At 39.8% G+C, this 27,037-nt stretch overlaps 1 protein-coding gene across 4 annotated transcripts in view; it reads left to right on the plus strand.

Annotated features, from left to right (window-relative positions):
* Window positions 1-27,037, plus strand: part of ppil4 (peptidylprolyl isomerase (cyclophilin)-like 4) — an 80,140-nt gene that overhangs the window by 48,340 nt on the left and 4,763 nt on the right. For all 4 annotated transcript variants that reach the window (XM_059982226.1, XM_059982227.1, XM_059982229.1 and 1 more), the window contains 7 exons: window positions 493-589; window positions 7,573-7,689; window positions 9,545-9,669; window positions 12,755-12,821; window positions 14,607-14,718; window positions 17,097-17,193; window positions 19,834-19,969. In XM_059982226.1, coding sequence (XP_059838209.1) covers window positions 493-589; window positions 7,573-7,689; window positions 9,545-9,669; window positions 12,755-12,821; window positions 14,607-14,718; window positions 17,097-17,193; window positions 19,834-19,969 — 751 coding nt within the window. The remainder of the gene's footprint in view (window positions 1-492; window positions 590-7,572; window positions 7,690-9,544; window positions 9,670-12,754; window positions 12,822-14,606; window positions 14,719-17,096; window positions 17,194-19,833; window positions 19,970-27,037) is intronic.

Consider the following 27,037-nt stretch of genomic DNA (forward strand, 5'->3'; position numbering starts at 1 on the left):
TCCCAAATAAGCAGAGGGAATCCCAGTTATTTTCTCAATTAGTTTTTGTTCTTTAAGAGTTGTCCCAAATTAGCAGCTGCACTGATGGCCCAATTAACCAGAATCTACTGGTCAGAGCTCTTTTTCCAAACTGGGCACTTGAAATATCAGAGAATTAAAGGCAAGGCTAATCACTTGCTGAAACATCATACATTGATTATTTGAATTTTATTGAAAATAAATCTTTGCATTCTAAAACAAGATATAGACAGTTTTGTGAAGCATTTGTCATTTAGTTATTTTAGTCTTCAGCTACTTCCTGCTTTGATTCAACCTGTTGTTTTAAAGGCATAAAAGTCATCAAGATAACAGGAATTATTTTCTGTAAACATTTTACCAACATATAAAGCAACGAGTGTTACTATGTGATGAATACTTTGTTTTAGAATAGATTCTTGATTCCCATTCATTTAATGGAGTTCATTACATAAGTTATTTGCTATTTGATATTAGGATAACCCATACGGTAATACTGGAAGATCCATTTGATGACCCTCAAGATTTACAAATTCCAGATCGCTCACCAGAGCCCACCAAAGAACAACTTGATGTGAGTATTTGCTTAATTATTTTCCACATCTTTAGGTAAGATTTTTGCTCTTGATTTGTTTGTGAGTTGTCTTTAACTTTTCTTTAAGACTCAGGAATGGAGACATCTGGAAATCACATGTTACATTAATTTCTTTTACATTTGTGCACATAATACAAAATTATCTGATGTTTGCAACCAGAGAACTGATGTCCTCTGTAGTTGACATGAGCTCACATAACTCCACCTCATAGTAGACTGTTCAGTCCAGCCTTGTTTCTGACCCAGAAGAAGTAAAGGAAGTCATATCCTACCTCAAATGATATCCTTACTGAAATTCTGAAACCCAGCAGTGAAGTGCTTATGGTAGTGTAGTGTTAGCGCAATGTTATTACAGCTCAGAGTTTGGAGTTCAGTTCTGGTGCTGTCAGTAATTAGTTTGTACGTTCTCCCCAAAAACCTGTGTGTTTCATCCAGGTGCTCCAGTTTCCTCCCACATTTCAAAGACGCAACAGTTAGGTTAACTGGTCATTGTAAATTGTCTTGTGATTAGGCTAGTGTTAAATAGATGGGTTGCTGGGGGGTTCCGGCTCGTTGGGCTGGAAGGGCCTGTTCCGTGCTATATCACTAAATAAAATTTAAAAAAAAAATAGCCTTGTTGCCCACATTCAGAAAGTGGAGCATCTTTCAGGAGAAATCAGATGCTGATCAATTAAGATGTTAAAACCTTAAAGTGCCATTCTGGAAGAAAACTCATTGTCTACTGGGTAACAGTGATCCTATCTTCCTGCATACTTCTGAGAACTGGATTACCCACAGGAGACATTTCAGAGTACTCATCCAAATACAGTGGGAGGATAAGCAAATCAAACTTGGCGTGCTGTCCCAGACCAAATCCTGGCATTGATGCCTAGTTAGTTTGTCAGCAGTGACAGGTGGGCCATGTCATTTGCATGCCCAGCATTAGATCTTGAGCTGTCATGGGAAGTGATTACCAGGTGAACATCAGTAAAGCCTGGCTACACAGTCATGGGTGTAAAGAGCAGTAGGCTAAGTACACATCCCTGTGGAGTGCTAATGTTGGTTGTCAGTAAGGTGGAGATGTTATTTCCAAACTGCACGGATAGTGGTTTTCCAGTTAGGAATTTGAGGATTCAGTTGCAAAGGGAGATACAGAGGCCAAGGTTCAGTAGCTTTTCGATCATGACTGAAGGAATGGTGATGTTAAATGCTAAGCTCATAGGGATGAACAGTGTCGTGACATAAGTATTTGCATTGTCCATGTGATCCAAGGTTGTGTGGAGAGTCACTGAGATCGCATTTGCTGTAGACCTATTGTGGCGATAGGCAAATTGCAGTCGGTCTAAGTCCTTCCTGAGACAGGTGTTGATTCTAGCCATGACCAATCTCTCAAAGCATTTCATCACAGTAGATGTGATGTTTGGGGCCCTGAGTGAAGGTGAGGGAGGAGGTGTATGGGCAGGTGTATTACTTAGGCCACTTGCAGGTGTTACGAATGTGGAGCAACTCTGAGGGGCCGAAGGGTGCAAAGTCGCCCCCTCCTTTTTGAGAATCGCAAGATCGCTATTATTTCGAGTCTGAGACCCAGGAAATGAGAGAGATACACATCATGTCAATAATGAGAGAGAGAGACACACAGAACACACAACCAGGTGGAATGTCTCCTGACATAAGCAGAACGAATCACTGATTACTGCCATTGTCTCTCGGAGAAGGAATTGTGTATTGAGTACTGTACTATTCATTGAAACCCCTCAGGGGACAACCAGAGTGGTCTGGTTGAGGGATTGCATCATCCCAACCTGATTGACATCTGAGACCCCGTGAATGAGGATAAAAGACAGGTCTGGGTAACACCCCTTAGATGCACCAGGAGAAACGCTGGAAATCCAGTGACAGCGTTTTATAGCGAAAGCCGGTAGGAGCTCGTGTGTGTCCTCCCTTGCCTGGGTGGCGGGCTCATCATGGAAGAACGGTTTAGCTAAAGCAGAGGTCACACTTGAACGACCACACCAACGAGACACCGATGGATCAAAATCATAAAGGAAGGTTGGCAAAATACTTAGTGGTAACTGTTCCCATTCTCCTATCTATCTCTCTCTCTCTCTCTCTCTCTCTCCAACAATTGCAACACAGCGACAACCAAACAACGGCAGCCTGTGTGAACTGCAGCGAACTTTATATTTCCATCGGACAATTCATTATCCCCTAGACAACGATAGAGCTTATTTCTTATTGATTATTATTATACCTGCACTTTTAGGTTTAGTATTGACGACGTATATTATCTGTATATTTGCATTGATATTATTTTTGTGTATTTTTATTAATAAATACTGTTAGAAATAGTATCATCAGACTCCAATGGACATCTCTATCTTTGCTGGTGAAGCTGGGTTCACCATAACCCAGTTACGGGGTTCGTAACACTGGGATAAGTGCTTGGAGGGAGATTAGTGGAAAAGGGTGAATGGACAAGGGAATCGCAGAGGGAGTGATCCCTGCGGAAAGCAGAGGTGGGTAAAGATGTACTTAGAGTTGGATCCCTTTGGAGATGGTGGAAGTTGTTTGATGTGGAGGGGTGGTAGGCAAGGACAAGAGAGGCTCTATCACTATTACAATGGTGGGAAGGTGGGGTAAGTGCAGATGTACTGGAAATGGAGGAGATGTGGGTGAGGACAGCCTCAATAATGGAGGGAAACCCCATTTTTTAAAGGAGGAGGATCTCTCATGTCCTGGAATGGAAAATCGCATTGTGGGGACAGATGCTGTGGTGGCAAAGAAAGTGAGAGAAGGGAATAGAATTTTTACAGGAGATAGAATAGGAAGAAGTATAGACAAGATAACCATGGGAATCAGTAGGTTTATAAAAGATTTAGGTTGATAATTTATCTCCAGAGATGGAAATAGAGAGATCAAGAAAGGGGAGCGAGGCGTCAGAGATGGACCAAGTGAACTTAAGGGCATGGTGCAAGTTAGTAGCAAAGTTGATGAAATTGACTAGCTCAGCATGGGTGTGTGAAGCAGTGCCAATGCAGTGGAGGAAGAATTGGGGAGTATAACGTGGGAAAGCTTTGAATATAGACTGTTCTAAATAGCCGAAAGAGGCATGCATAGCTTGTGCCTATGCGAGTGCCCATGGCGACCTCTCGAGTTTGGAGAAAGTGGGAGGAGCTGCAGGAAAATTTGTTTCGAGTGAGCACCATTTCTGCCAGATGGAGGAGGGTGGTGGTGGAGAGGGATTGGTTGGGTCTTTTGTCAAGAAAGAAGCAGAGGGCTCTGAGGCCTTCATGATGGGGCCCTCTTGTGCCAGGATGAGGCCACCCTCAGGGTGGAGGAGCAACACCTTATATTCCATGTGGGTGCCCTCCAACCTGATGGCATGAATATCAACTTCTCCTCCCCTCCTTCCTCTATTCCCCACTCTGACCTTTCACTTCTCACCTGCCTATTACTTCCCTCTGAGTCCCTTTCTCCTATCGTCCACTCTCTTCCTATCAGATTCTTTCTCCTCTGGACTCTCTCCCCCATCCCCCCCCCCCCACATAGCTTCACATAACACCTTCTAGCTAGCCTATTTCCCCTCTTGCCACCTTTTTATTCTGGCATCTTCTCCCTTCCTTCTCAGTCCTGAAGAAGGGTCTCAGAAATGTTGACTGTACTCTTTTCATTAATGCTGCCTAACCTGCTGAGCTCCTCCAGCATTTTGTGAGTGTTGCTATACATTATACAACCTTGAAATCTGTCTCCTTACAGGCAGCTATAAAACAATGAAACCTCAAAAGAGTCCTTTAAAATAAAACTGTCAAGCACCCAATGCGCAGAGAGAGAGAGAAAAAAGATTGTGCAAACAATAAAAGTTAGCAAATAGCTTTAGAACTGAAGTTTTATGAAAGACATGAAGCAAAACATTACTGCAGCTGGAGCAGACCACAACCTCAGTTCATTACAAAGCTGAGTAAAAGTTGCGAGACCACAGACGCGAAGCCAGGCATCACTGCAGTAAGAGAAGGTCATAACCTCAGTTCAGTATGGAACTGAGTAAAGTCATGGGGCAGTGAGCAGAACCAGCCCTTGTCTTGCCTCTGGTCCCAACACCCTGACCCTTTAAATCTGGCCCAACACTTAAATGGGTTGTTCCTTGTTTGGACTGCTTGAGGGCCTGAACCCCACTGCCATGATTCAGCTTTCCAGTTCGACCTAACGCTTGAATTGATCAGACATCGGGACTTACCTCACTCTTGGGGATGCTGTGATTCTGCCTTGACTTTGTTTTGACCCTGTCTCTGCCTTCCCTGTGCCTCCTCCAATGCCACTGCTCGCCTCTGCTTTCCTTGACTATTTCTCACCTGTGCCACTGCTCATCTCTCCATTGATAGTGTTGATTGTTATTAATAAAGTATTATTTATAAGAAGTTTTCTTGTTCTAGTAGTTTTTCTTTGCCGCCAATAAGTAGTTGCTGGGCATCACCAGCAGCATCTTAAACTATATTTAGTTGATAGGTTCTTGATTAATATGGGCATCAAAAGTTATTGGGAAAGGCAAGTGAATGGGGTTGAGAGGGAAAATAAATCAGCCATGATGGAATGGAGGAGCAGACTTGATGGGCAAAATGGCCTAATTCTGCTCCTATGTCCAGTGTCCAGGATTTTGTGGTATCTTCAAGTTGCTTTTAGCTTTTGGTAATGACCTTGGAGTTGCTTAAAACATGAATGAATTAAAGATGAAGTAACTTGAAACTGGCCAATCCTGTTTTTAATTTACAGAATTCTTACACTTAGGGATGTAGCAATTGTATGAGAAATTTAGCCTTTCTGTTCTCCTGGTGGTCACCTGGTACAGCGGTAACACGTATTAATTTAATTATGGTAGTTAATTACTTAAGATGCATAAGATGTTAGAAAATTCTGCCCCAGATCCCTACCTACAGCAAAAGTTTTAGAAACTTAGCATCCATGGCCATTGTTCATAGTCATTTTGGTTACATATACCATGCTTAATATTTCAAGTTCTTCTTACTCCCTCCAAAGTACTATTTTAAATAAAATTATTAACTATTTACATTAATGTAAAACCTAATAATTGCTTTTAGCATCACATTAACTCACTGAAATATCTTTTCCACGGATCATTTGAATTATCTCCTTTTAAATGCCAGTTGATTGAAGAACTGTTTCTACTGTTCCTGAAAAGCTCAGTCTGCTTGTTGTACGGAGATATAATCTCCTAACCTTTATTTCACAGAGCAGGTGTGCTCTGTTTGTTCCTCATTATAGAATGAGTATTTTACACTAAGCTCTTTAATCAGCATTCACCCATTGTCATTGGAATTTTATCTCTGCCACTTTTTGGAGCACTGATTAAAATCTCTATGATTGAAACAACTACAGTTTAAATAGAAATAAAGAATGGTAGTGGAAACTGAAGTATTCTGAAGTTGCTTGGAAAAGAACTTTTGTTTTTTATTCATAAAAGATGGAATAACTGATCTGACCTGACAAAGGATCTATGCCTTTCCACAAGAAAAAATAATAATTTTGCCACATGAAGATCAGAACAAGACCAGGTTCTGGCAGTGAAATATCCTTGATAGGGGAACATTGGAAATTAACCAGCTACCTTCATCAGAGAGGTAATTGATTTTAACAGTGCCTTATGGGGATTCCAGGACCTGTTTACTTTGTTCTTGATTTGTTTAGTTATGTTGAAGATTACAGATTGGTTGTACTCATAAATGATGCAGAATCATATAATTAATTTGTAGTAAGGAATCCGATTTGCAAAAGAAAGGAAAATCTAAGTAGGCAGCTAAGTGGTTGTTGAAATTTAATGCAGACAATGAGTAGAACTACAGAGTGCCAGGAACATCAATGGGCATTGTGAATGGTTAAGACTAACTGTTACGAACCCCGTAACTGGGTCACTTACCAGCAAAGATAGAGAGGTCCGTTGAAGTCTGATGGTACTATTTTAACAGTATTTATTGATAAAAATACACAAAATAATATCGGTGCAAACATACAGATAATATACGTCACCAATACTAAATCTAAACGCGCGGGTATAATAATAATCAATAAGAAATAGCTCTATCGTTGTCTAGGGGATAATGTATTGTCCAATGGAAATATAAAAGTCATTGTTAGTTCGTTCAAGCTGCAGCGTTTTGGTTTGAGAGAAAGACGGGTTTAAAACTTGCCCACTCCCTTTTATGATGTCAATCCTTCATGTCGTTGGGGAGTTGGTTTCCCCGTTGTTAGCTAAAAACCGTTTTTCCGTGGTAAAGGGCACTGGTTCCGGGGCAAATGGAACCGAACGCACGTGGCCTCCACACCGGCTTCCGCTATTACGGGATCGCTAGTGTTTCTTCTGGTGCGTCTGAGGGGCTGTTCCCACAGACCCTCTTTTATCCTGACTCACAGGGTCTCAGATGTCAATCAGGTTGGGGGTGATGCAATCCCTCCCTCAACCAGCCCACTTTGCCTGAGGGCTTCCACGTAGCACAGTATTTACACAAGTTCGTCTCCAAGAGACAATGGCCGTTTCCCGTAGCTTTATATCGCCGGGGGGGGGACAAGACATTCTGCATGTCTCTCTCTCATTTCCTGGGTCTCCTGACCCAAATCAATAGTGATCTTGTGATTCCCCTACCCCTCACCCTTCGGCCCCTCAGAGCTGTGGTACATTCATAACATAACGAAAGATGAAAGACATGTTAATCTGTCAATTGAATGTTGGCCAGCAATAAGCAAAATGAACAGATTGCCAATAAAATCCACTAAAGTAAAGCAAGTCACTGAATGTGGTCTAGTCAGATTGCAACTAATAAAATGGTGTAATGACAATGAAACAAACATTTTCTGAAAATGGAGTGAGTGACACTACATAATGACAGGGCATTAGCACTAAATCTTACTATACCCGGTAAATGCAGCAGTGTAATTACAGTTCTTGTTCATGACATATTCATGTTTTTATTTAGAGTGGCAGAATAGGAGCTGATGAAGAAATAGATGATACCAAGGGAAAAACTGCAGAGGAAATTGAAGAAGTATTGGCAGAGAAAGAAGCAAATACACGGGCCATTCTGCTAGAAATGGTAAGTAAGCTCCTTAAAAGGCATTAAAGTATTGTTGGAAGTACAAACGTCCATTTTTTGTGTCCTAGTTTGCACATATGAAGAGAAATTATTTACCATATCCCAGTGTTTTCAATGCTTCACAGTAAGATGGGGAAACCTTATCCCATAGAATTGTGTTGTTTTCAACGGTTGTATAATCTTACAGCTCTGATCAAAGTACAATGAGATCTGTGGAAAAATTAATATCTGTTGTGTAGTTGAACAACTTTAATGTTAAATTTAACAGCATAAAGTACAGATGAAAAATGTGGGCTATGGTGGAGAAAAAGTAATTTCTGTGTTAGGGTGAAGTAATATAACTATTAAACTGGCAGTTAAGCTCTACAATCCATGAGATGTTTTGCTAATGTTGTGAAGTCTAGGTAATTTATAGTTTGACCTACAGGGATATGTCCAGCAAGCCAGAATATACAAATGAAAGAAAAAAAGGAAAAATTGAATGCCAGGTAGAAAAGGTCAGTTCTGATACAAATAGGAAGAAAAAGCAAGTTACTTGGATAGGCAAGGCCTGATCAGGAATAGTCAGCATGGTTTTGTGCTTGGGAGATTATTTCTGATGAATCTTTGAGTTTTTTGAAGAGGTAACTAAAGGGATAGATAAAAGTAGAGCAGTGGGTATTATCCATATGGTTTTTGTAAGGCCTTTGACACAGTCCTGTGTAGTAGGCCGATCTGAAAGTTTATACTGTATGGAATTCAGGGGAGCTAGCGAGGTGGATTCTAAATTAGCTTGCTGATTGGAAGCAGAGGGTGCTGGTTGAAGTTGTTTCTCTGACTGGAGGCCTGTGACTAGAGGCCTCAGGAGGTCAGTGATGGGACCTCTGGTTTCATTATTTATTTGGATATGAATGTATATGGCATGTTTAGCAAGTGTGCTGCTGTTATTAAATTTGGGGATTTTGTTGATAGTGAAGAAGGTTGCAATGAAATGCAAAGAGTTTTTGATCATTTAGGGCGATGGGCTAAGGAATGACATATAAATTTTGACTTGGATAAATGTGAGGTGATGCATCTTGAACATAGAACACTAAAGCACATTACAGAACCTTTTAGCCTACCCTAAGATCCATCTAACTATTTCATCCTACATAGCCCTCTCCACCTTTGTATCATCCATGTGCTCATCTAAGAATTTCTTAAATGCCCCTAATATATCTGCCTCTACCAATACCCCTGGCATGGTGTTCATGTGCTCACCAGTCTCTGTGTAGACTTACCTCTGGCATGCCCCCTATACTTTCCTCCAATCACCATTTTGGATAGTCAAACCAGGGTAGGACGTGCAGTGAATGACAGGGCATTGACAAATGTGGATGAGAAGGCTCAGTGCAGCATTTGTTGAATACAGCCATGCAGATAGTTGGGGTGGAAAAGAAGGCGTTTAGCATGCTGGTCTTCAGGGTATCAGTCAGGGTATTAAGCTTAGAAGTAGGGACATAATGTTGCAGTTATATAAGTTGTTGGTGAGGCTACAGTTGAAGTACGTCTTCTAAAGGAAATTGGATGCCATTAAAAGGATTAAAAAGGTGAGCAAAGTATTAGATTAAAAAGATAATTTTAAGAGATGGTTAAAGGAAAGAGGGGAGATTAGAAACATGGAAACGAAAACAAAAAAATTGAAAAAGCACAACATTGTACCCTTTATTCTATGAAAGTAATAATTAATGTTAATGTGACCAAGAACTTTGCAATACATACCCTACAGATTTAATTGTACACCAGTATAACTTAAATTTAATGGCACATTGAGATCTTATTGACTTGTTTTTTTCCAAAATTACTTCTTACAAGACTGCAATCTTAATGTTTGTAGGTTGGAGATTTGCCAGATGCAGAAATAAAGCCCCCTGAGAATGTGCTGTTTGTCTGTAAACTCAATCCAGTTACCACAGATGAAGACTTGGAAATCATTTTTTCAAGATTTGGACCAATCAGAAGGTACTTTTTGCAGTTAGATTTTTTAAATACGCATATGCTTTTTGTGTGTGAAGAACTGTAGCTTTCAATCAGCTGTTAACTGATGATTATCTCACATTAATCTTAATATTCCTTTGGAGTGACCAAGCAAACCATTTAGTTATTTAAAAAAAACAATAATTTAACTGGGTAGTTCACTCAGCAGTTATCCAGGAATTTCAGGATACTATGAAGACTTGTGTAGTATAAGCAATCCTGCTCAGTTCTTGTTAACATCTGCAGAACAGTGTGAAAATTGGCAGAGCCATTTCTAGTGCAGTATCAGCTTGATATAATCATGGTTGAGAAATAGTTACTGATAACAACTTTACAGGCTCCTCTGTTACCATTCAGAGCTGCTATACAATTGAATAAGTTTTTTGAGGAAGGTGGCAAGGTGGTGCAAGTAGTCTTACTTGCTCTTAAGAATAACTGTGGACCCTATGAAAATGTGTAATCATACCAAAGATGTGCAAGAATGACTCCAGGTGATTGTTCATAGCTCTGGTGAATCAGAGTCCTGTGTATTGAACACTATTTAGTTGAAAGATTGGGAAAGCAAAGACACAGGTATTTCACCACCAAATGCACTACTTCTATAACACTGACCGAGTGGCAATTCTAAAGAAATGGTTGCCAAAATGTGTACATCATTTTTATATTTAAAAAATCATCTTTTTGTTTTGAACCAACAGCCCTTTTTACAGATGAGCAGGTAGTCTCATGATTTTTATCACAGTACTAGAGTATTTCAAATATTGGAGGTCAGGGGATTACAGAGAAGCTCCTCAAGGCGATGTCCTAGGCCCAACCATATTCAACTACTTTATCAGTATTCTATTACGAGGTCAGACTGAGAAGCTCACTAATGCATGAACAATGTTCTATTTTGTTTGCAACACTTCAGGAAATGGAAATGCCTTGCTTGCAAGGACACTCAGGTGTGGACTGCCAAGTCAGAATCAGAATCAGGTTTATTATCACCAGCATACATTGTGAAATTTGTTGCTTTTCAGCAGCAGTGCACACATAAAAATTTCTATAAATTATTAAAAATAGTGCAAAAGACAAATATTGAAGTAATGTTCGCACACAAAATGCTGGAGAAACTCAGCAGGCCTGACGGCATCTATGGAAAAGAGTACAGTTGATGTTTTGGGTAGCGTTCATGGATTCCTAGACCATTCAAGACTTGAGAGTAGATTGCCATTTCTTAAAAAGATGAGTGTGGGTCTCCAGGATCCAGCATCTTTTCCTGATTGTTGTAATATGAAGATGTCTTGTCCCAGATAGTGAATGGGGTTTCCTTATGTCTCCACAATCAATTCCTTGGTTTTGCAGGCACTGAGTATAAGGTTGTTCTTGTGACACCATTCAACCAACATTTTCAACAAGTACCAAGTAATTACCTACCTAAGGAAATGGTGCTGCTGTTGAATGGCAAGTCCTCATCTGCTGCCATAGTACAACCATAGTAGGTTGAGTTGAGTTTCTGTAGCAAGTCCTTCACCATCAGTCTCCATAAAGCCTCTCTGAGTCCAGCAAGGTACCTCAGAAGTATAATTAAGATTATTGCACTGTTTGAAAGAAAAAGAGATCCGAGTTTGCAAAGCACACGTCATGGTCTTTGACTTGCCCTGAAACATCTTATTTCAACAAAAGTTCTTGGCTTTCAAGTCAAGTCAAGTCAATTTTTATTGTCATTTCGACCATAACTGCTGGTACAGTACACAGTAAAAACTAGACAATGTTTTTTAGGACCATGGTGTTACATGCAACAGTACAAAAACTACACTGCACTATGTAAAAACAACACAGGAGAAAAAAAACTACACTAGACTACAGACCTACCCAGGACTGCATAAAGTGCACAAAATAGTGCAGGCATTACAATAAATAATAAACAAGACGATAGGCACAGTAGAGGTCAGTAAGTTGGTGTCAGCCAGGCTCTGGGTATTGAGGAGTCTGATGATTTGGGGGAAGACACTGTTACATAGTCTGGTCATGAGAGCCCAAATGCTTTGGTGCCTTTTCCCAGATGGCAGGAGGCAGAAGAGTTTGTATGAGGGGTGCGTGGGGTCCTTCATAATGCTGTTTGCTTTGGGGATACAGCATGTAGTGTAAATGTCTGTAATGGCGGGAAGGGAGACCCTGATGATCTTCTCAGCTGACCTCACTATCTGCTGCAGGGTCTTGTGATCCGATATGGTGCAATTTCCAAACCAGGCAGTGATGCAGCTGCTCAGGATGCTCTCAATACAACTCCTGTAGAATGTGATGAGGATGGGGGTTGGGAGATGGACTTTCCTCAGCCTTCGCAGAAAGTAGAGACGCTGCTGGGCTTTCTTTGCTATGGAGCTGGTGTTGAGGGACCAGGTGAGATTCTCCGCCAGGTGAACCCCAAGAAATTTGCTCTTAATGATCTCTATGGAGGAGCTGTTGATGTTCAGTGGAGAGTGGTCGCTCCGTGCCCTCCTGAAGTCAACATCCATCTGTTTTGTTTTGTTTTGTTCACATTCAAAGACAGGTTGTTGGCTCTGCACCAGTCTATTAGCCGCTGCACCACCTTTCTGTATGCTGACTCGTTGTTCTTGCTGATGAGACCCGCCACGGTTGTGTCATCGGTGAACTTCATGATGTGGTTCAAGCTGTGTGTTGCAGCAAATTCATGGGTCAGCAGAGTGAACAACAGTGGACCAAACACGCAGCCCTGGGGGGCTCCCGTGCTCAGTGCGATGATGTTGGAGATGCTGCTTCCAATCCAGATTGACTGAGGTCTCCCAGTCAGGAAGTCTAGTATCCAGAGGGAGTGTTCAGGCCCAGTAAATTCTTTAAGTAATCGAGCCACTTTGAGGAAAAACAGGTTGAACTGGAGAAAAGAAATGGGATGTGTGTGAGGAGGATCTTTGATCTATCGTCATCCATACTTGTAAAAGAATGGCAGCAGGACAAAGTGATTGAAGGTTGGTAGTTGAGGTAAAAATAGTACATGTGAGGAGAAAGCTGTCAACTTTAATTGAAATATTATTTGCCTCAGAAGTGATTTATAATATTTATTCTTTAGCTGTGAGATCATTCGAGACTGGAAAACTGGAGAATCTCTCTGCTATGCCTTCATTGAGTTTGAAAAGGTAATATATCCTGATATTATGAATTATAGCTTTCTTCCATAGTATATTCATGAATTATTTTAAATATAGTACTGTATTGCTAGGTTTTAGTGCTTATGTTAATACTTTATTCTGAGTATATTTTACAATTGCCTTTGGTCCAATTCTCAGCCAGAGATGACAGCAATCAATTGTTTCTACTTCCAATAGATTAACAGGAATTTGAGGTAAACCATTCTCATGGACTTTAATATATGTATTAAACTTGGATTCAATCAATTGGTCAATTTATGATGTATAAGTAGCCCAATAATCTAAAATATCACCCAGGAAGCAACCAGTGAAATCTAAAAATTTGCAAGGTTGATGGAATCTCCAATCTGCCTGATAGATTTATATTTTTGAGTGAATGGTAAGACCTACAAATATGAGCTCCTACTCAGATTTCCATATAATCTGCATTTACAGTTAATGTATTAACGATGACAACCTCTCGTCTCTCTGATGTGCCTATTACTTTAAGGCTCCTAAGGATAATGTGAGGTCTTAGTTTTGTTGATAGCATTCATACCTCTATGTCAGGAATTTATATGTTAATTTTCTTTCGTAATCTTAATTATTACTTTAAATTAGAACTTAACATTTATGTTAGAAATTCTTTGCTATCAATGAGGTAGTAACTATATTAATGCGGAAAACACAATCTATGGCAGAGTAGTTGAAATTTATTTTAATTGAAACTCTTTCTTTTACATCTAGTTAAATGCAGAGTTATTATCCTCATGTCATTAGCCTGTCTGTAGGATCTTGTTTCATAAACGGTACCTTCCATTGCAAATTGACTAGACTTAATCATGAGGGAAATCTGGAGAAGATAATTCCTCAAGTCCCTTTACTTTGGATGGTTCCAGGAATTAATCAAACGCAGAAATGAGTGATACTGCAGTCAGTGAAAGAGCTTGCTGAAAGAGAAATTTTCATAGCTCTTGAACTTGTCAGATTTTGTACCCTGTAGAAACAGTGCCGCTTAAAATTAGATTTCAAGTTGGTTTATTGCTCAAGTTCTCAACATGCCTCCAAGTTCTTTAGTCCACGTGGCTTATTGCTTTTCAAGCATCAAGTTTACTCAATTATTTTTCATTCTCAGCAATAAGCTGTTAATACATTGGCCTTTTGTTGCTTTCAGCCATTGTTGTGAGAGGAACATACTTTCTCAGTTAGAGCATTGAGTCTTTTGGAAACCAAACTCATAATAGTAGTTCACAGTCAAAGCAAATTTATTATCAAAGTACATGTATATCACCATATCCTTGAGATTCATTTTCTTAAACATTTACAAAAAGATGAAGAAATACAATAGAATTTATTAATAATTATACATAAACAAAGACTGATAAACAGCTATTATTCAAATGAAAAAATAAATAATACTGAACGTGATTTGTAGAGTCCTTGAAATTGAGTCTCTGGATTGTGGAATCAATCAGCTCAGAGTTGAGGTGATTGAAGTTATCCACATTGGTTCAGGAGCCTGGTTGCAGAGTAATAATTGTTCCTGAAATGGTGGTGTAGGACCTAAGGCTCCTGTACCTCCTGCCCAGTGGTAGCAAGAAGAGGGGGCATGGGCTGGATGGTGGAGGTTCTTGATAATTTTCTTGTAGCAGAAAAAAAAAGAAATGTCAGCATGCTATTGTTCCCAGGACTAACCCAGTGTTATCAACTTAGTGAACTATTGCTATTTTAATGTAATTCTAGATTATTTTTGATATTCCCTGTTTCAACCCCTGCACTTTTGCTATCTTACAGCAAGAAGACTGCGAAAAGGCTTATTTTAAGATGGATAATGTGTTGATAGATGACAGAAGGATCCACGTGGACTTCAGCCAATCTGTAGCTAAGGTTCAGTGGAAGGGGAAAGGTAATTTCAACACATTCAGTAACACCTGAAAGTACATTTTAAATTATTTTGCTTCAAATGCACATTTAAGATGCTACCCCATCAGGAAATAACTTTCTATCATCAGTTTTAAAAACAAGATTGCCGTTTGTTGTATTAAATCTCTGTCACTTTGTTTTAATGTCATTGTTTATTTTGAAATAGCTGCATATACACATTTGCAATACCACTTAATGCCCTTTATATTTTTGTAATGCCCCACTCTTTGTAATAATTAATGTCTTCCAGTTTCTGCAGTCCACCTTATAATGCTGGAAGTGAGCTTTGTATTCCTTCTCTGCGGATTTTCCAGATGTACTCTAAATCTGGATTCAACCCGTTTAGTGCAGTGGTACATTTCTCTTTTTATGTTTATTTGACTTTAGAACACTCAATTCACTAATGGCTGCTACACATTGTATTGACAACCAAATGTTAAGTTAATTAATACATTTTATCTATCTCCTCTCCATTATTGATACCATGCTGTTTATGTACATATGGATCACCCTTTTTATTCTACCATCTGCATTCATTTCCATCTGGTTCTGGACTGCCCATATACTGGTTTTTCTCTTAAGTTTCTGTACAAGACCCAGGCTGAAAAATGTCCTTCCTTGCTCCTCCCTGCTTTCTCCTGGCAATGGAGATGCTACGAGATCCATAGGTCATTGGAGGTCACAGCACAAGTAGATAATGCTAAAAAAAGCTTTGTGTTTTGTATCTGGGAGACACAATATGTACCCAACTGTAGATGGCATTGATTGGAGAGCAGTTTTGGACAACCAAATACTGGAAGAAATAAAAAGTGCAACCTGGACGCTCTGGGTAAGGTGAGAGTTGAGAGTCATGAAGAGAGACATGAGAAGCTAGAATTCCCCCCCCCCCCCCCCAACACACAAACACAAAGGCGGAGTAGATTAAAGATTGACCAGATTGATATTCTTAAGATTTTGAAGAGTTAGCATGGGGAAAGTAGCAATAAATTGTTACTACTGGTGAGCATTTTATTAAAGTGACTGCTGATCTTGCAAAAGGATTAAAAAGTTTTGAGATGCATGGGATGGAGATTTCTTAGAAGGTAATTGGAAATCTTCATGCATGTCTTTGACACAAAAGATTGCACAATTTTTAAACATGAATTGGTTACCAAGGTATAAATTAAAGCATGCAGTGAGAGGGTACTGGGAGTAAGATTGTACTAAATGGCTTGGGATATTGTACTGATACAAGCTAAATGGGCCAAATAATGTATTAGAGTGCTGGAATGTCTTATGAAGCAGATTGGTGGGGGAACATTCCAACAATCTCCAGATATTGAGGGTGAGGTTGCCATCCTATTACATCCTGATCATAGAATCCTTTTCCCTGTTATCACAGATGCCAGAATCTATTCCGGTTTTTAAAGAACTTCTTTTTAGTGTTTCTAGAATGCCACTCAGAACTCCAAAGCACTTTCAAAATTTTGAACTCTATGTCATTCCGGGTAGACCTTGTTCTAAGATGTTCAAAAATCTCAAGGTTTCTTTCAGTGTTTAAAGCATTGTCCCTGGTGTATAAGATTTAATATTCAAGTTATCATAAAATATCTGATTGAATGCAATAATTATAAAGAATAACCCAGTTCTGAGTTAATAACATTGAGCCATGAACACTGTCTCACTACTTTTTTCTCTTTTGCACTACTTACTTAATTTAACTCTTGTTAATATAGATACACTTACTGTAATTTACAGCTTTTATTATGTATTGCAATGGACTGCTGCCACGTAAACAACAAATTTCACAATATATGCCAGTGATATTAAACTTGATTCTGATTCTGAAATAGCTAAAGGAAAAAATCTGTGAGGGAAATTCATCTTCCCATCAGAGTTCAGGGAATTAAAAATAGCCATTTTGCTTATACAGGCTTATAGGGATGATGTCTCCTGTGATCTGAGCCGCAGAATGAGGACCACAGAGTAAATGCAGATAAACTTGGAGAACGTGGAACAGTAAAGCAAAGAGAGAAAGGAAGGCCTATGATATCTAATTTTTTATAATTTTATATTTATGTTTCTTTTTAGCATTGCATAGATTAGCATCAACAAAGTCTTAGTATAAAAATAAATTAGTACACAGAGCTAATTCAGAGCTGATTAAAAACATGGGAATTTAAATGTGTTAAAAATGTATTTACACTCCTGTTACTTTCTTCTTTCAAATGTTCTCTGTTGTTTGCCTTGTTTGCCTTCTCCAGTCTCTTTTGAGATTTAAAACTTGCAGTGGAAATTATGATACAAACAAGTAACAATCTTCATGAACATATAACTGAATTGTTCTTGCTTTCAACTTTTTTTAACCCTTTGTCTTCACAGGTGGAAAGTATACCAAGGAAGATTTTAAAGAGTATGAGAAGAATGTTGGCAAGTCTTCGAGCATTGCACTGAAGGATAAAGTACAACCTAAGCAGGAGTATCTTTGGACTGTTTTAACATCATGCCAAATGAGTTCATCAAAAATGGTTAAGGACCACTGGATGTAATAACTGAATCAGCTTTGGAGAAAAGTTGGGCTTTAACTTTGTATCATGTACTACTTCTCTTGCTAACAGTTGCCGCCCTTGTCTCCCAGACTTGCTGGTCATTTGCTCTTGGACCAAGCTGCTCTTCCAGCATATTCCTATGCACAATCTTCTATTGGAAGGCCACTTCCAGCTGGTCAGCAAGATTCTGAATATTCTGCAGAGCGCATGTCCTTTCTGATCAGAACTAGCTGGCTCTGTTCCTGGAATAGCTTACTTGGAAGTATTCAACTTATTTAAAAACTTCGTATTAAAACAATTAAATAATTACTTTTATATACTTAATAATTTTAATTTTTTAAGTCAAATAAGAAGGAAATTGACCTTAACCTGCTCTTATGTCACCATCCACTCCTTCCTGATGATTTCAGTGAGACTGTTGCTTTCTTAGAGTAATATTACAGCACAGAAATAGGTCTTTTGGCCCAAATGATCCATGCTGACCACGGCTTCTTCCCTGCTAGTCCCATTTGCCCTTTATCCTCCAAGCTCTTCTCCACGTACTTATCCAAATGCCTTTTAAATATTGCAATTGTACCACCTTGATCACTTCCTCTGGCAACTCATTCCAGATACTTCAATGTAAAGAAGTTACCTCTCAGGTTTCTTTTAAATCTCCTATCCTCTTAATGTATCTATGCCCTGTAGTTTTGCACACCCCAGCCCTCTGGAAAGAACTATAACTGTCTCCTCATGATTTTGTAAGTACTGTGAGGTTACCCTTCATTTTCTAGCAATTCAGTGAGTGGATTTTAAGACAAAGAACTGGCAATGTTCTGAAGTCCTCATTGCCCATGAGATTTCACTGATGAGTGCATGTGTGCTGGGGCTGACACTTATCTGGGTGACATGATTTGCCTCAGCCTGAAAGTCCACCCAGTTAAATGCTTAAAAGCCTTGTGCAGAAGATCCTCCCAGAATGTTTCAGAGTTATTAACTTTGTATTACAATATACTAATTTCACTATAGATGTTGAAAAGAAATGCAAAAGTGAGGGATTATTTGTTATTAAAAATACTTGTCGCTTGCAATGTTTTTGACATTCAATTTAGAAATCTTTACTTAAAGTAAAAGTACTCGTCTGAATAAATTCTTCCTCCATAGGTCCTGCTTGAAAAGATTGGGAATAAGTTCAAAACTTTGATTCTTGGAATAAAGGTAGAAAATGAATACTCAGGTGGTCAAACAGCTCCTGTGGACAGAGTGACAGAGTTAATATTTCCTATCAATACTGTGCCATCAGAAAAATAATTGATTTGAAATGTTAATTCTGTCTTTCTGTACATGAGTGCTCCCTATGACCCTGAGTGTTTAATTTCAGACTTCCATCATCTGTGGTACTTTGCTTTTGGTAAAGATTCCTGTCCTAGATGTTTGGTCTCAATTAATCATTGGTCTCCAGGTCCCCAGTCCACCACTTACTAGCTTGGATTGAGTTCATAGAGTTAAGTGTATGCCAGTCTACCTGTTTACCTGACCAAACTAGAGCATTCCTATTTAAGAGTCCTAAACTTCAAAATGCAACATTTAAATGTTAAAGAAAAAGATTCAAAAAAAATTATCAAAAGAAATAATAGAAGTTACTATCCACTTAGCAATACTGTGCTCATTACAAATGGGACATTCCTTAACCTCACATTAAATGGTTTTTCATTAATGTGCAGTTGTTCTCAGTAAATTATGTTTACAAATAAATCATGCATTTTTAAGCAATTTCTCAGACTTTTCTACAATTTTTTTGAGATTGTTAGTTACAGGAAGTAGGAATAGTGTGTGATTAGCCAGTGATCTTACCTTACAGCTGTTCTCCGGGATGTTTTGGTAGTCTTTTTAGCCCAATTACAAAATAAACAGTTATGTGGAAGATTAATACTGCAAATATTTTGATAAGTTAAACATTTGAAATTGGGAATTATTGAAGATTCTGTTTATCATAAAATTTGTGTTAAATACTGTTTTAACTGAATACCCACAACCATAGAAATATTATGTGGTCCTTTATTAAAACCACCAAAAACAAAGCTTGTTTGCCACTTTTGAGGGATACCAAACCTACTTTATCAGGGCAGCATGGTAGTATAGTGGTTAGCGAAACACTTCACAGCACTCGCGATCAGGTTTCAATTCCTGCTGCTATCTATAAGGAGTTTGTACTTCCTCCCTGTCACTGTGTGGACTTCATTCAGTCTCTGGTTTCCTCCCACGTTCCAAAAATATACAGCTAGGATTAGTGAGTTGTGGGCATGCTATGTTAGTGCCAGAAGCATGATGACAGTGGCGGTCTACTCCCAGCACATACTTGGACTGCGTTGTTTGATGATGCAAATAACACATTTCGCTGTATGTTTTAATGTACTTGTGACAAAAAAAAAGCTAATCTTTAATCTTCAGAAAGATCAGGAGACTTTGAGCTAGATTTCTATATAATTTGTAACAATTGCATGAGGTCAATCAAGTATTTAAAATTCTTCCTTATAATTGTAAGCTGACATTTATTTTATCAGTAATTGTTCCTTAACATAAGATCCTAGCTCTAGATATGAACTGTTGCCAGATGAGGCTGAGGCCAGTGGAAGTCACCGACACAGCAAAAAACATCACAAGGATAAACGGCATCACCGCCATTCAGAAGGAGGAAGTGACAAACGGAAGGCAGCAAAACACAAGGTAGCAAAAGCTGAAATATACACATCTAAGTTCTCATTTGGATGTTTATTATTCATGTTGTTCATATTGTTGAGTTTCTTGGTGCTTAAGCGTACTGCTGGTGTGGAGTCCACTTAGTAACATGTATGTACAAGATGATAAGAGGCAAAAATAGACATTAAGAAAGAGGATGTGCTGGAGCTTTTGGAAAGCATCAAGATGGATAAGTCGCTGGGACCGGATGAGATGTATCCCAAGCTCCTGTGGGAGGCAAGGGAGGAGATTGCTGAGCCTCTGACGATGATCTTTGAATCATCAATGGGGACGGGAGAGGTTCCGGAGGATTGGAGGGTTGTGGATGTTGTTCCTTTATTCAAGAAAGGGAGTAGAGATAGCCCAGGAAATTATAGACCAGTGAGTCTTACTTCAGTGGTTGGTAAGTTGATGGAGAGGATCCTGACAGGCAGGATTTATGAACATTTGGAGAGGTATAATATGATTAGAAATAGTCAGCATGGCTTTGTCAAGGGCAGGTCGTGCTTGATTGGATTTTTTGGGGATGTGACTAAACACATTCATGAAGGAAGAGCAGTAGACATATATGGATTTAAGCAAGTCTTTTGATAAGGTACCCCATGAGAAAGTTAGGTGGCATAGGATCCAAGGGAATATTGCTTTGTGGATCCAGAACTAGCTTGCCCACAGAAGACAGAGTGGTTGTAGACGGTTCATATTCTGCATGGAGGTCGGTGACCAGTGGAATGCCTCAGGGATCTGTTCTGGGACCCTTACTCTTTGTGATTTTTATAAATGACCTGGATGAGGAAGTGGAGGGATGGGTTAGTAAGTTTGCTGATGACACAAAGGTTGGAGGTGTTGTGGATAGTGTGGAAGGCTGTCAGAGGCTACCGCAGGACATTGGTAGGATGCAAAACTGGGCTGAGAAGTGGCAGATGGAGTTCAACCCAGATAAGTGTGAAGTGGTTCATTTTGGTAGGTCAGCTATGATGGCAGAATATAGTATTAATGGTTAAGATTCCTGGCGGTGTGGAGGATCAGAGGGATCATGGGGTCTAAGTCCATAGGACACTCAAAGCAGCTGCACAGGTTGACTCTGTGGTTAAGAAGGCGTGCAGTGTATTGGCCTTCATCAATCGTGGATTTGAATTTAGGAGTCGTGAGGTAATGTTGCAGCTATGTAGGACCCTGGTCAGACCCCAGTTGGAGTACTGTGCTCATTTCTGGTCACCTTACTACAGGAAAGATGTGGAAGCCATAGAAAGGGTGCAGAGGAGGTTTTCAAGGATGTTACCTGGATTGGGGAGCATGCCTTATGAGAACAGGTTGAGTGAACTCGGCATTTTCTCCTTGGTGCGACGGAGGATGAGAGGTGATCTGATAGAGGTGTATAAGATGATGAGAGGCATTGATTGTGTGAATAGTCAGAGGCTTTTTCCCAGGGCTGAAGTGGTTGCCACAAGAGGACACGGGTTTAAGGTGCTGGGAAGTAGGTACAGAAGAGATGTCAGGGGTAAGTTTTTTACTTGAGAGTGGTGAGTGCGTGGAATGGGCTGCCAGCAACGGTGGTGGAGGCAGATACGATAGGGTCTTTGAAGAGAATTTGGATAGGTATGTGGAGCTTAAAAAAATAGAGGGCTGTGGGTAAGCCTAGTAATTTCTAAGATAGGGACATGTTCAGCACAACTTTGTGGGCTGAAGAGCCTGTATTGTGCTGTAGGTTTTCTGTGTTTCTATAACCCTCATAATTTTATATACCTCTATCAGCTCTCTCCTCATTATCCTCCACTCTTAGGAATAAAGTCTTAACCTTTTCAACCTTTCCTCACAACTCAGGTCCTCAAGTGCTGGCGACATCCTTATAATTTTTTTCTCCACTCTTTCAATCTTATTGATATCTTTCCTGTAGGTAGATGACCAGAACAGCACACAGTACTCCAAATTAGGCCTCTCCAAAGTCTTATAAAACTTCAACATCCCAACTCCTGTACTCAGTACTTTGATTTATGAAGGCCGATGTTTCAAATGCTCCCTCTGCAACCCTATCTTCTTGTGACGCCACTTTCAATGAACTATCAGTATCTCCAGATCCCTACTGTTCACCCTTTAAGGCCAACCCTGGTTGGTTCTCCCGAAGTGCAACAGCTCACACTTGTCTGCATTAAAATCCATCTCCTATTTTTCAGCTGGTCCAGATCCCACTGCAAGCTTTGATATTCTTCACAGTCTGCTACTCCCCAATCTTGGTGTCATCCACAGATTTGCTGATCTAGTTTACTACAAACCCCATTTCCAGAAAAGTTGGGATATTTTCCAAAATGCAATAAAAACAAAAATCTGTGATATGTTAATTCACGTGAACCTTTATTTAACTGACAAAAGTACAAAGAAAAGATTTTCAATAGTTTTACTGACCAACTTAATTGTATTTTGTAAATATACACGAATTTAGAATTTGATGGCTGCAACACACTCAACAAAAGTTGGGACAGAGTTAAAATAAGATTGAAAAGTGCACAGAATATTCAAGTAACACCGGTTTGGAAGACTCCACATTAAGCAGGCTAATTGGTAGCAAGTGAGGTATCATGACTGGGGATAAAAGTAGCGTCCATCAAAGACTCAGTCTTTGCAAGCAAGGATGGGTCATGGCTCACCCCTTTGTGCCAAAATTCATGAAAGAATTGTTAGTCAGTTCAAAAGGAACATTTCCCAACACAAGATTGCAGAGAATTTAGGTCTTTCAACATCTACAGTACATAATATTGTGAAAAGATTCAGAGAATTCAGAGACATCTCAGTGCGTAAAGGGCAAGGTCGGAAACCACTGTTGAATGCGCGTGATCTTCGAGCCCTCAGGTGGCACTGTCTAAGAAACCGTCATGCTACTGTGACAATTATAGCCACCTGGGCTCGGGAGTACTTCGGAAAACCATTGTCACTTAACACAGTCCGTCGCTGCATCCAGAAATGCAACTTGAAACTGTATTATGCAAGGAGGAAGCCATACATCAACTCTGTGCAGAAACGCTGGCGAGTTCTCTGGGCCCGAGCTCATCTCAGATGGACCGAAAGACTGTGGAACTGTGTGCTGTGGTCAGATGAGTCCACATTTCAGCTAGTTTTTGGAAAAAACAGGCTTCGAGTTCTTCGTGCCAAAGATGAAAACAACTATCCTGATTGTTATCAGCGAAAGGTGCAAAAGCCAGCATCTATGACGGTATGGAGGTGCATTAGTGCCCACGACATGGGTGAGTTGCATGTATGTGAAGGTACCATTGACTCTGAGGTGTATATTAGGATTTTAGAGAGACATATGTTGCCATCAAGGTGACGTCTCTTCCTGGGACGTCCATGCTTATTTCAGCAGGACAATGCCAGACCACATTCTGCAAGGGCTTTGTAGACACAGAGTGCGTGTGCTTGACTGGCCTGCTGTCAGTCCAGATCTATCTCCTATTGAAAATGTATGGTGCATCATGAAGAGGAGAATCAAATAACAGAGACCACGGACTGTTGAGCAGTTGAAGTCTTATATCAAGCAAGAATGGACAAAATTTCCAATTGCAAATCTACTACAATTAGTATCCTCAGTTCCAAAACTATTAAAGTGTTATTAAAAGGAAAGGTGATGTAACACAATGGTAAACATGCCTCTGTCCCAACTTTTGTTGAGTGTGTTGCAGCCATCAAATTCTAAATTTGTGTATATTTACAAAATACAATTAAGTTGGTCAGTAAAATTACTGAAAATCTTTTCTTTGTACTGTTGTCAGTTAAATAAAGGTTCATGTGAATTAACATATCACAGATTTTTGTTTTTATTGCATTTTGGAAAATATCCCAACTTTTCTGGAAATGGGGTTTGTATATATCATATTGATGCACATTGATATGGATAACAAACAATAATGGACCCAGCAGCAATCCTTGTGGCACACCACTTGTCACATGTCTTCAGAGAGGCAGCTATGTACTATCACTCTGGTTTCTCCTGCAAACCCAATGTCTGATCCAATTTATGATGTCATTCTGATGCCAAGCGACTGAACCTTCTTGACTAACCTCCCATGAGGGACCTTGTCAGAAGCCTTGCTTAAAGTCCATGTAAACAATATCCACTGCCTTTCCTTCATTCACTTTCCTAGTAACTTCTTTGAAAAGCTCCATAAGATAGATTAGACACAACCTGCTACAAAGGCATGTTGACTATCCCTAATCAGTCCCTGTCTATCCAAATAACTAATATATCTGTTCCCTTAGAATACTTTCCAATAACTATCGATGTCAGGCTCACCAGCTTATAATTTCCCATCTTTCTTTTAGAGCCTTTTTTTAAACAACAGAACAACTTTAGCTATCCTCCAATCCTTGGGCACCTACCCTTTCCTAAAGACATTTTAAAATATCTCTCCGAGGGCCCCTACAATTCCAGCACTAGACTCCCACAGGGTCTGGGGGAACACTTCGTCACACCCTAAAGATTTATCCACCCTAATTTGCCTGAAGTCAGCAAACACCACTTCCTCTGTAATCTGTTTACAATCCATCACCTCACTGGTGTTTTGCCTTCTTTCTATAAACTATATCTGTCTGCAGAATAAATACAGATGGAAAAATATCCATTTAAGATCTCTTTCATCTCTATGCTTTAATGACTGTTCTGATCTTCCAGAGGACCAACTTTGTTCCTTGCAATCCTTTTGCTCTTAATATAGCTGTAGAAGTTCTTGGGATTCTCATTCACCTTGTCTGCTAGAGCAACTTCATGCCTTCTTTTAGCCCTCCTATTTATTTAAGTTTTCTCTTGCATTTCTTATACTCAAGTACCTCATTTGTTCTTTCCTGCCTGTACTTGCTTTTTAACCAGGGCCTCAATATTTCTTGAAAATGAAGGTTCCTTAAACCTGTTATCCTTGCCTTTTATTATGACAGAAACATAGAAACTCTATTCTCAAATTTCATTTTTGAAGGCCTCCCATTTACTATGCACACCTTTGCCAGAAAACAACCTACCCCAATCCACGCTTTTCATATCCTCTCTGATACCATCAAAATAAGACTTTATCCAATTTAGAATCTCAACCTGAGAACCAGGCTCCTACTTCATAATTACATTGAAACTTACGTCATTATGATTACTGGATGCAAAGTGTTCCCTTACACAAACTTTTGTGATCTTCCCTGTCTCATTCCCTAATAGGAGATCCAATATCTCCCTCTAGTTGGGACCTCTATGTATTAACTGTGGAAACTTTCCTCAACACATTTGACAAACTTTATGCCATTCAGCCTTTATACAGTATTGGAGTCTCAGTCAATATATGGAAAGTTAATATCACCTACTGTTACAGGCTCATGTTTCTTAACGGTTTTCTAGTAAGATGGCGGCACGCTTAGAACCAGTGGCTTCTATTTTTTATGATAGCAAAACCCTGCTGGACATTAAGAACTTAAAAGTACTGCAGGTCTACCCCATCATCCCAGATAAGTGTGAGGTGGCTCAATTTGGTAGGTCAAGTATAATGGCAGATATTGTATTAATGGTAAGACTCTTGGTAGTGTGGAGGATCAGGTGGATCTTGGGGTCCTAGTTTATAGGACACTCAAAGCTGCTGACTCTGTGTTTAAGAAGGCCTTCATCAGTGGTTGGATTCAAGTTTAAGAGCCGAGAGGTAATGTTACAGCTATATAGGACCCTGGTTGGGCTCCACTTGGAGTACCGAAGGGCCTGTATTGTGCTGCAGGTTTTCTATGTTTCTATCAGCGAATTGCTTGGTGGAGAAACTGAAGGAGCTGGATTTAGTGTGGACTGTGTTGCTGGAGAGACATTGGGGTGGGTGTGTGAAGGTGGTGTGCAGTCTGACAGCAAATGATGTCTTGGTCACTTGTGCTTGCAAGACCATGTTGGACATTAATAATGCAAGTCCGGTTAAATGGTTTATTGGCGAATGGCGGAGGAACTGTGGGACCTCAGTTGTAGGAAGGACTACAACCCACTGTTTGCTGCCGTCTGGAGGTGTGGACGGGCGTTGGAGTCAGCGCCAGATTCATTGGAGCTGCCTTCGGTGTTTGCTTCACGGAGGACAAGTTGTGTTATGTGGCTGCAAACAGCTGTAAAGTTCATGGACTCAAGGATTTGGGCTGTGTTTTACTGCTGTCTTGTATGTGTTGTGTGCGTGTTGTGCTGTGAGATCATGGGAGTTGTGTGGCCTCAGTCATAGCAAGTACTTTGCTTTGGTCTGCAGAGTCACCTGTTATAGCTGCCCAGGGAGAGGTGTTGGGGTTGGTGCTGCCCTCCAGTGTTCACTTGGCAAAAGACAAGCTGCATTGTGTTCGACTGCAGACAACTGCAACATTCATGGACTCGGGAACTGGGCCTATTTTTTTTCTGTGTGACTGTATTTTACTGCAATCCTATATGTGCCTTTTGGTGTGTATGTCTGTTGTGTACTGAGTTTTGCATCTTCACCCCAGATACGTAACGCTGTTTTGTTTGGCTGTTTTTATGTATGGCTGAATGACAATTAAGCTTGAACTTGAACTTCCAAAAACTCGATCTCTACAAATTTGCTCCTCTAAATCCCACATGACATCTATAATATAATTCTATTAATGTGGTCATTCCTTTCTTATTCCTCAGTCTCATCTATATTGCCTCATTAGATGAGCTCTCCAGTGACTAATAATGTCTCCCTTCCTCCTTTTAATCTATCATATCTAAAACGACAGAACCTTGGAACTTTGAGCTGCCTATCCTGCGCTTCCTGTAACCAAGTCTCATTCATGGCTACAATGTCATAATTCCACACGCTGATTCATGCCCTATGCTCATCCGTCTTTCCTACAATACTCCTTCCTTTGAAATACATACAACTCAGAATATTAGTCCCACCATGCTCAACCTTTTGGGCTTAACCATATCATGTTGGGTTGAGGTTCTAAACTGGAAAAAGGCCAAATTTGAAGAAATGAGAAAGGATCTGAAAAGCGTAGATTGGGACAGATTGTTCTCTAGCGAGGATGTCTTTGGTAAGTGGGAGGCCTTCAAAAGGAGAAATTTTGAGAGTG

The sequence above is a fragment of the Hypanus sabinus genome, chromosome 10 (assembly GCF_030144855.1).
Source record: "Hypanus sabinus isolate sHypSab1 chromosome 10, sHypSab1.hap1, whole genome shotgun sequence".
In the NCBI taxonomy this organism is placed as follows: Eukaryota; Metazoa; Chordata; class Chondrichthyes; order Myliobatiformes; family Dasyatidae; genus Hypanus; species Hypanus sabinus.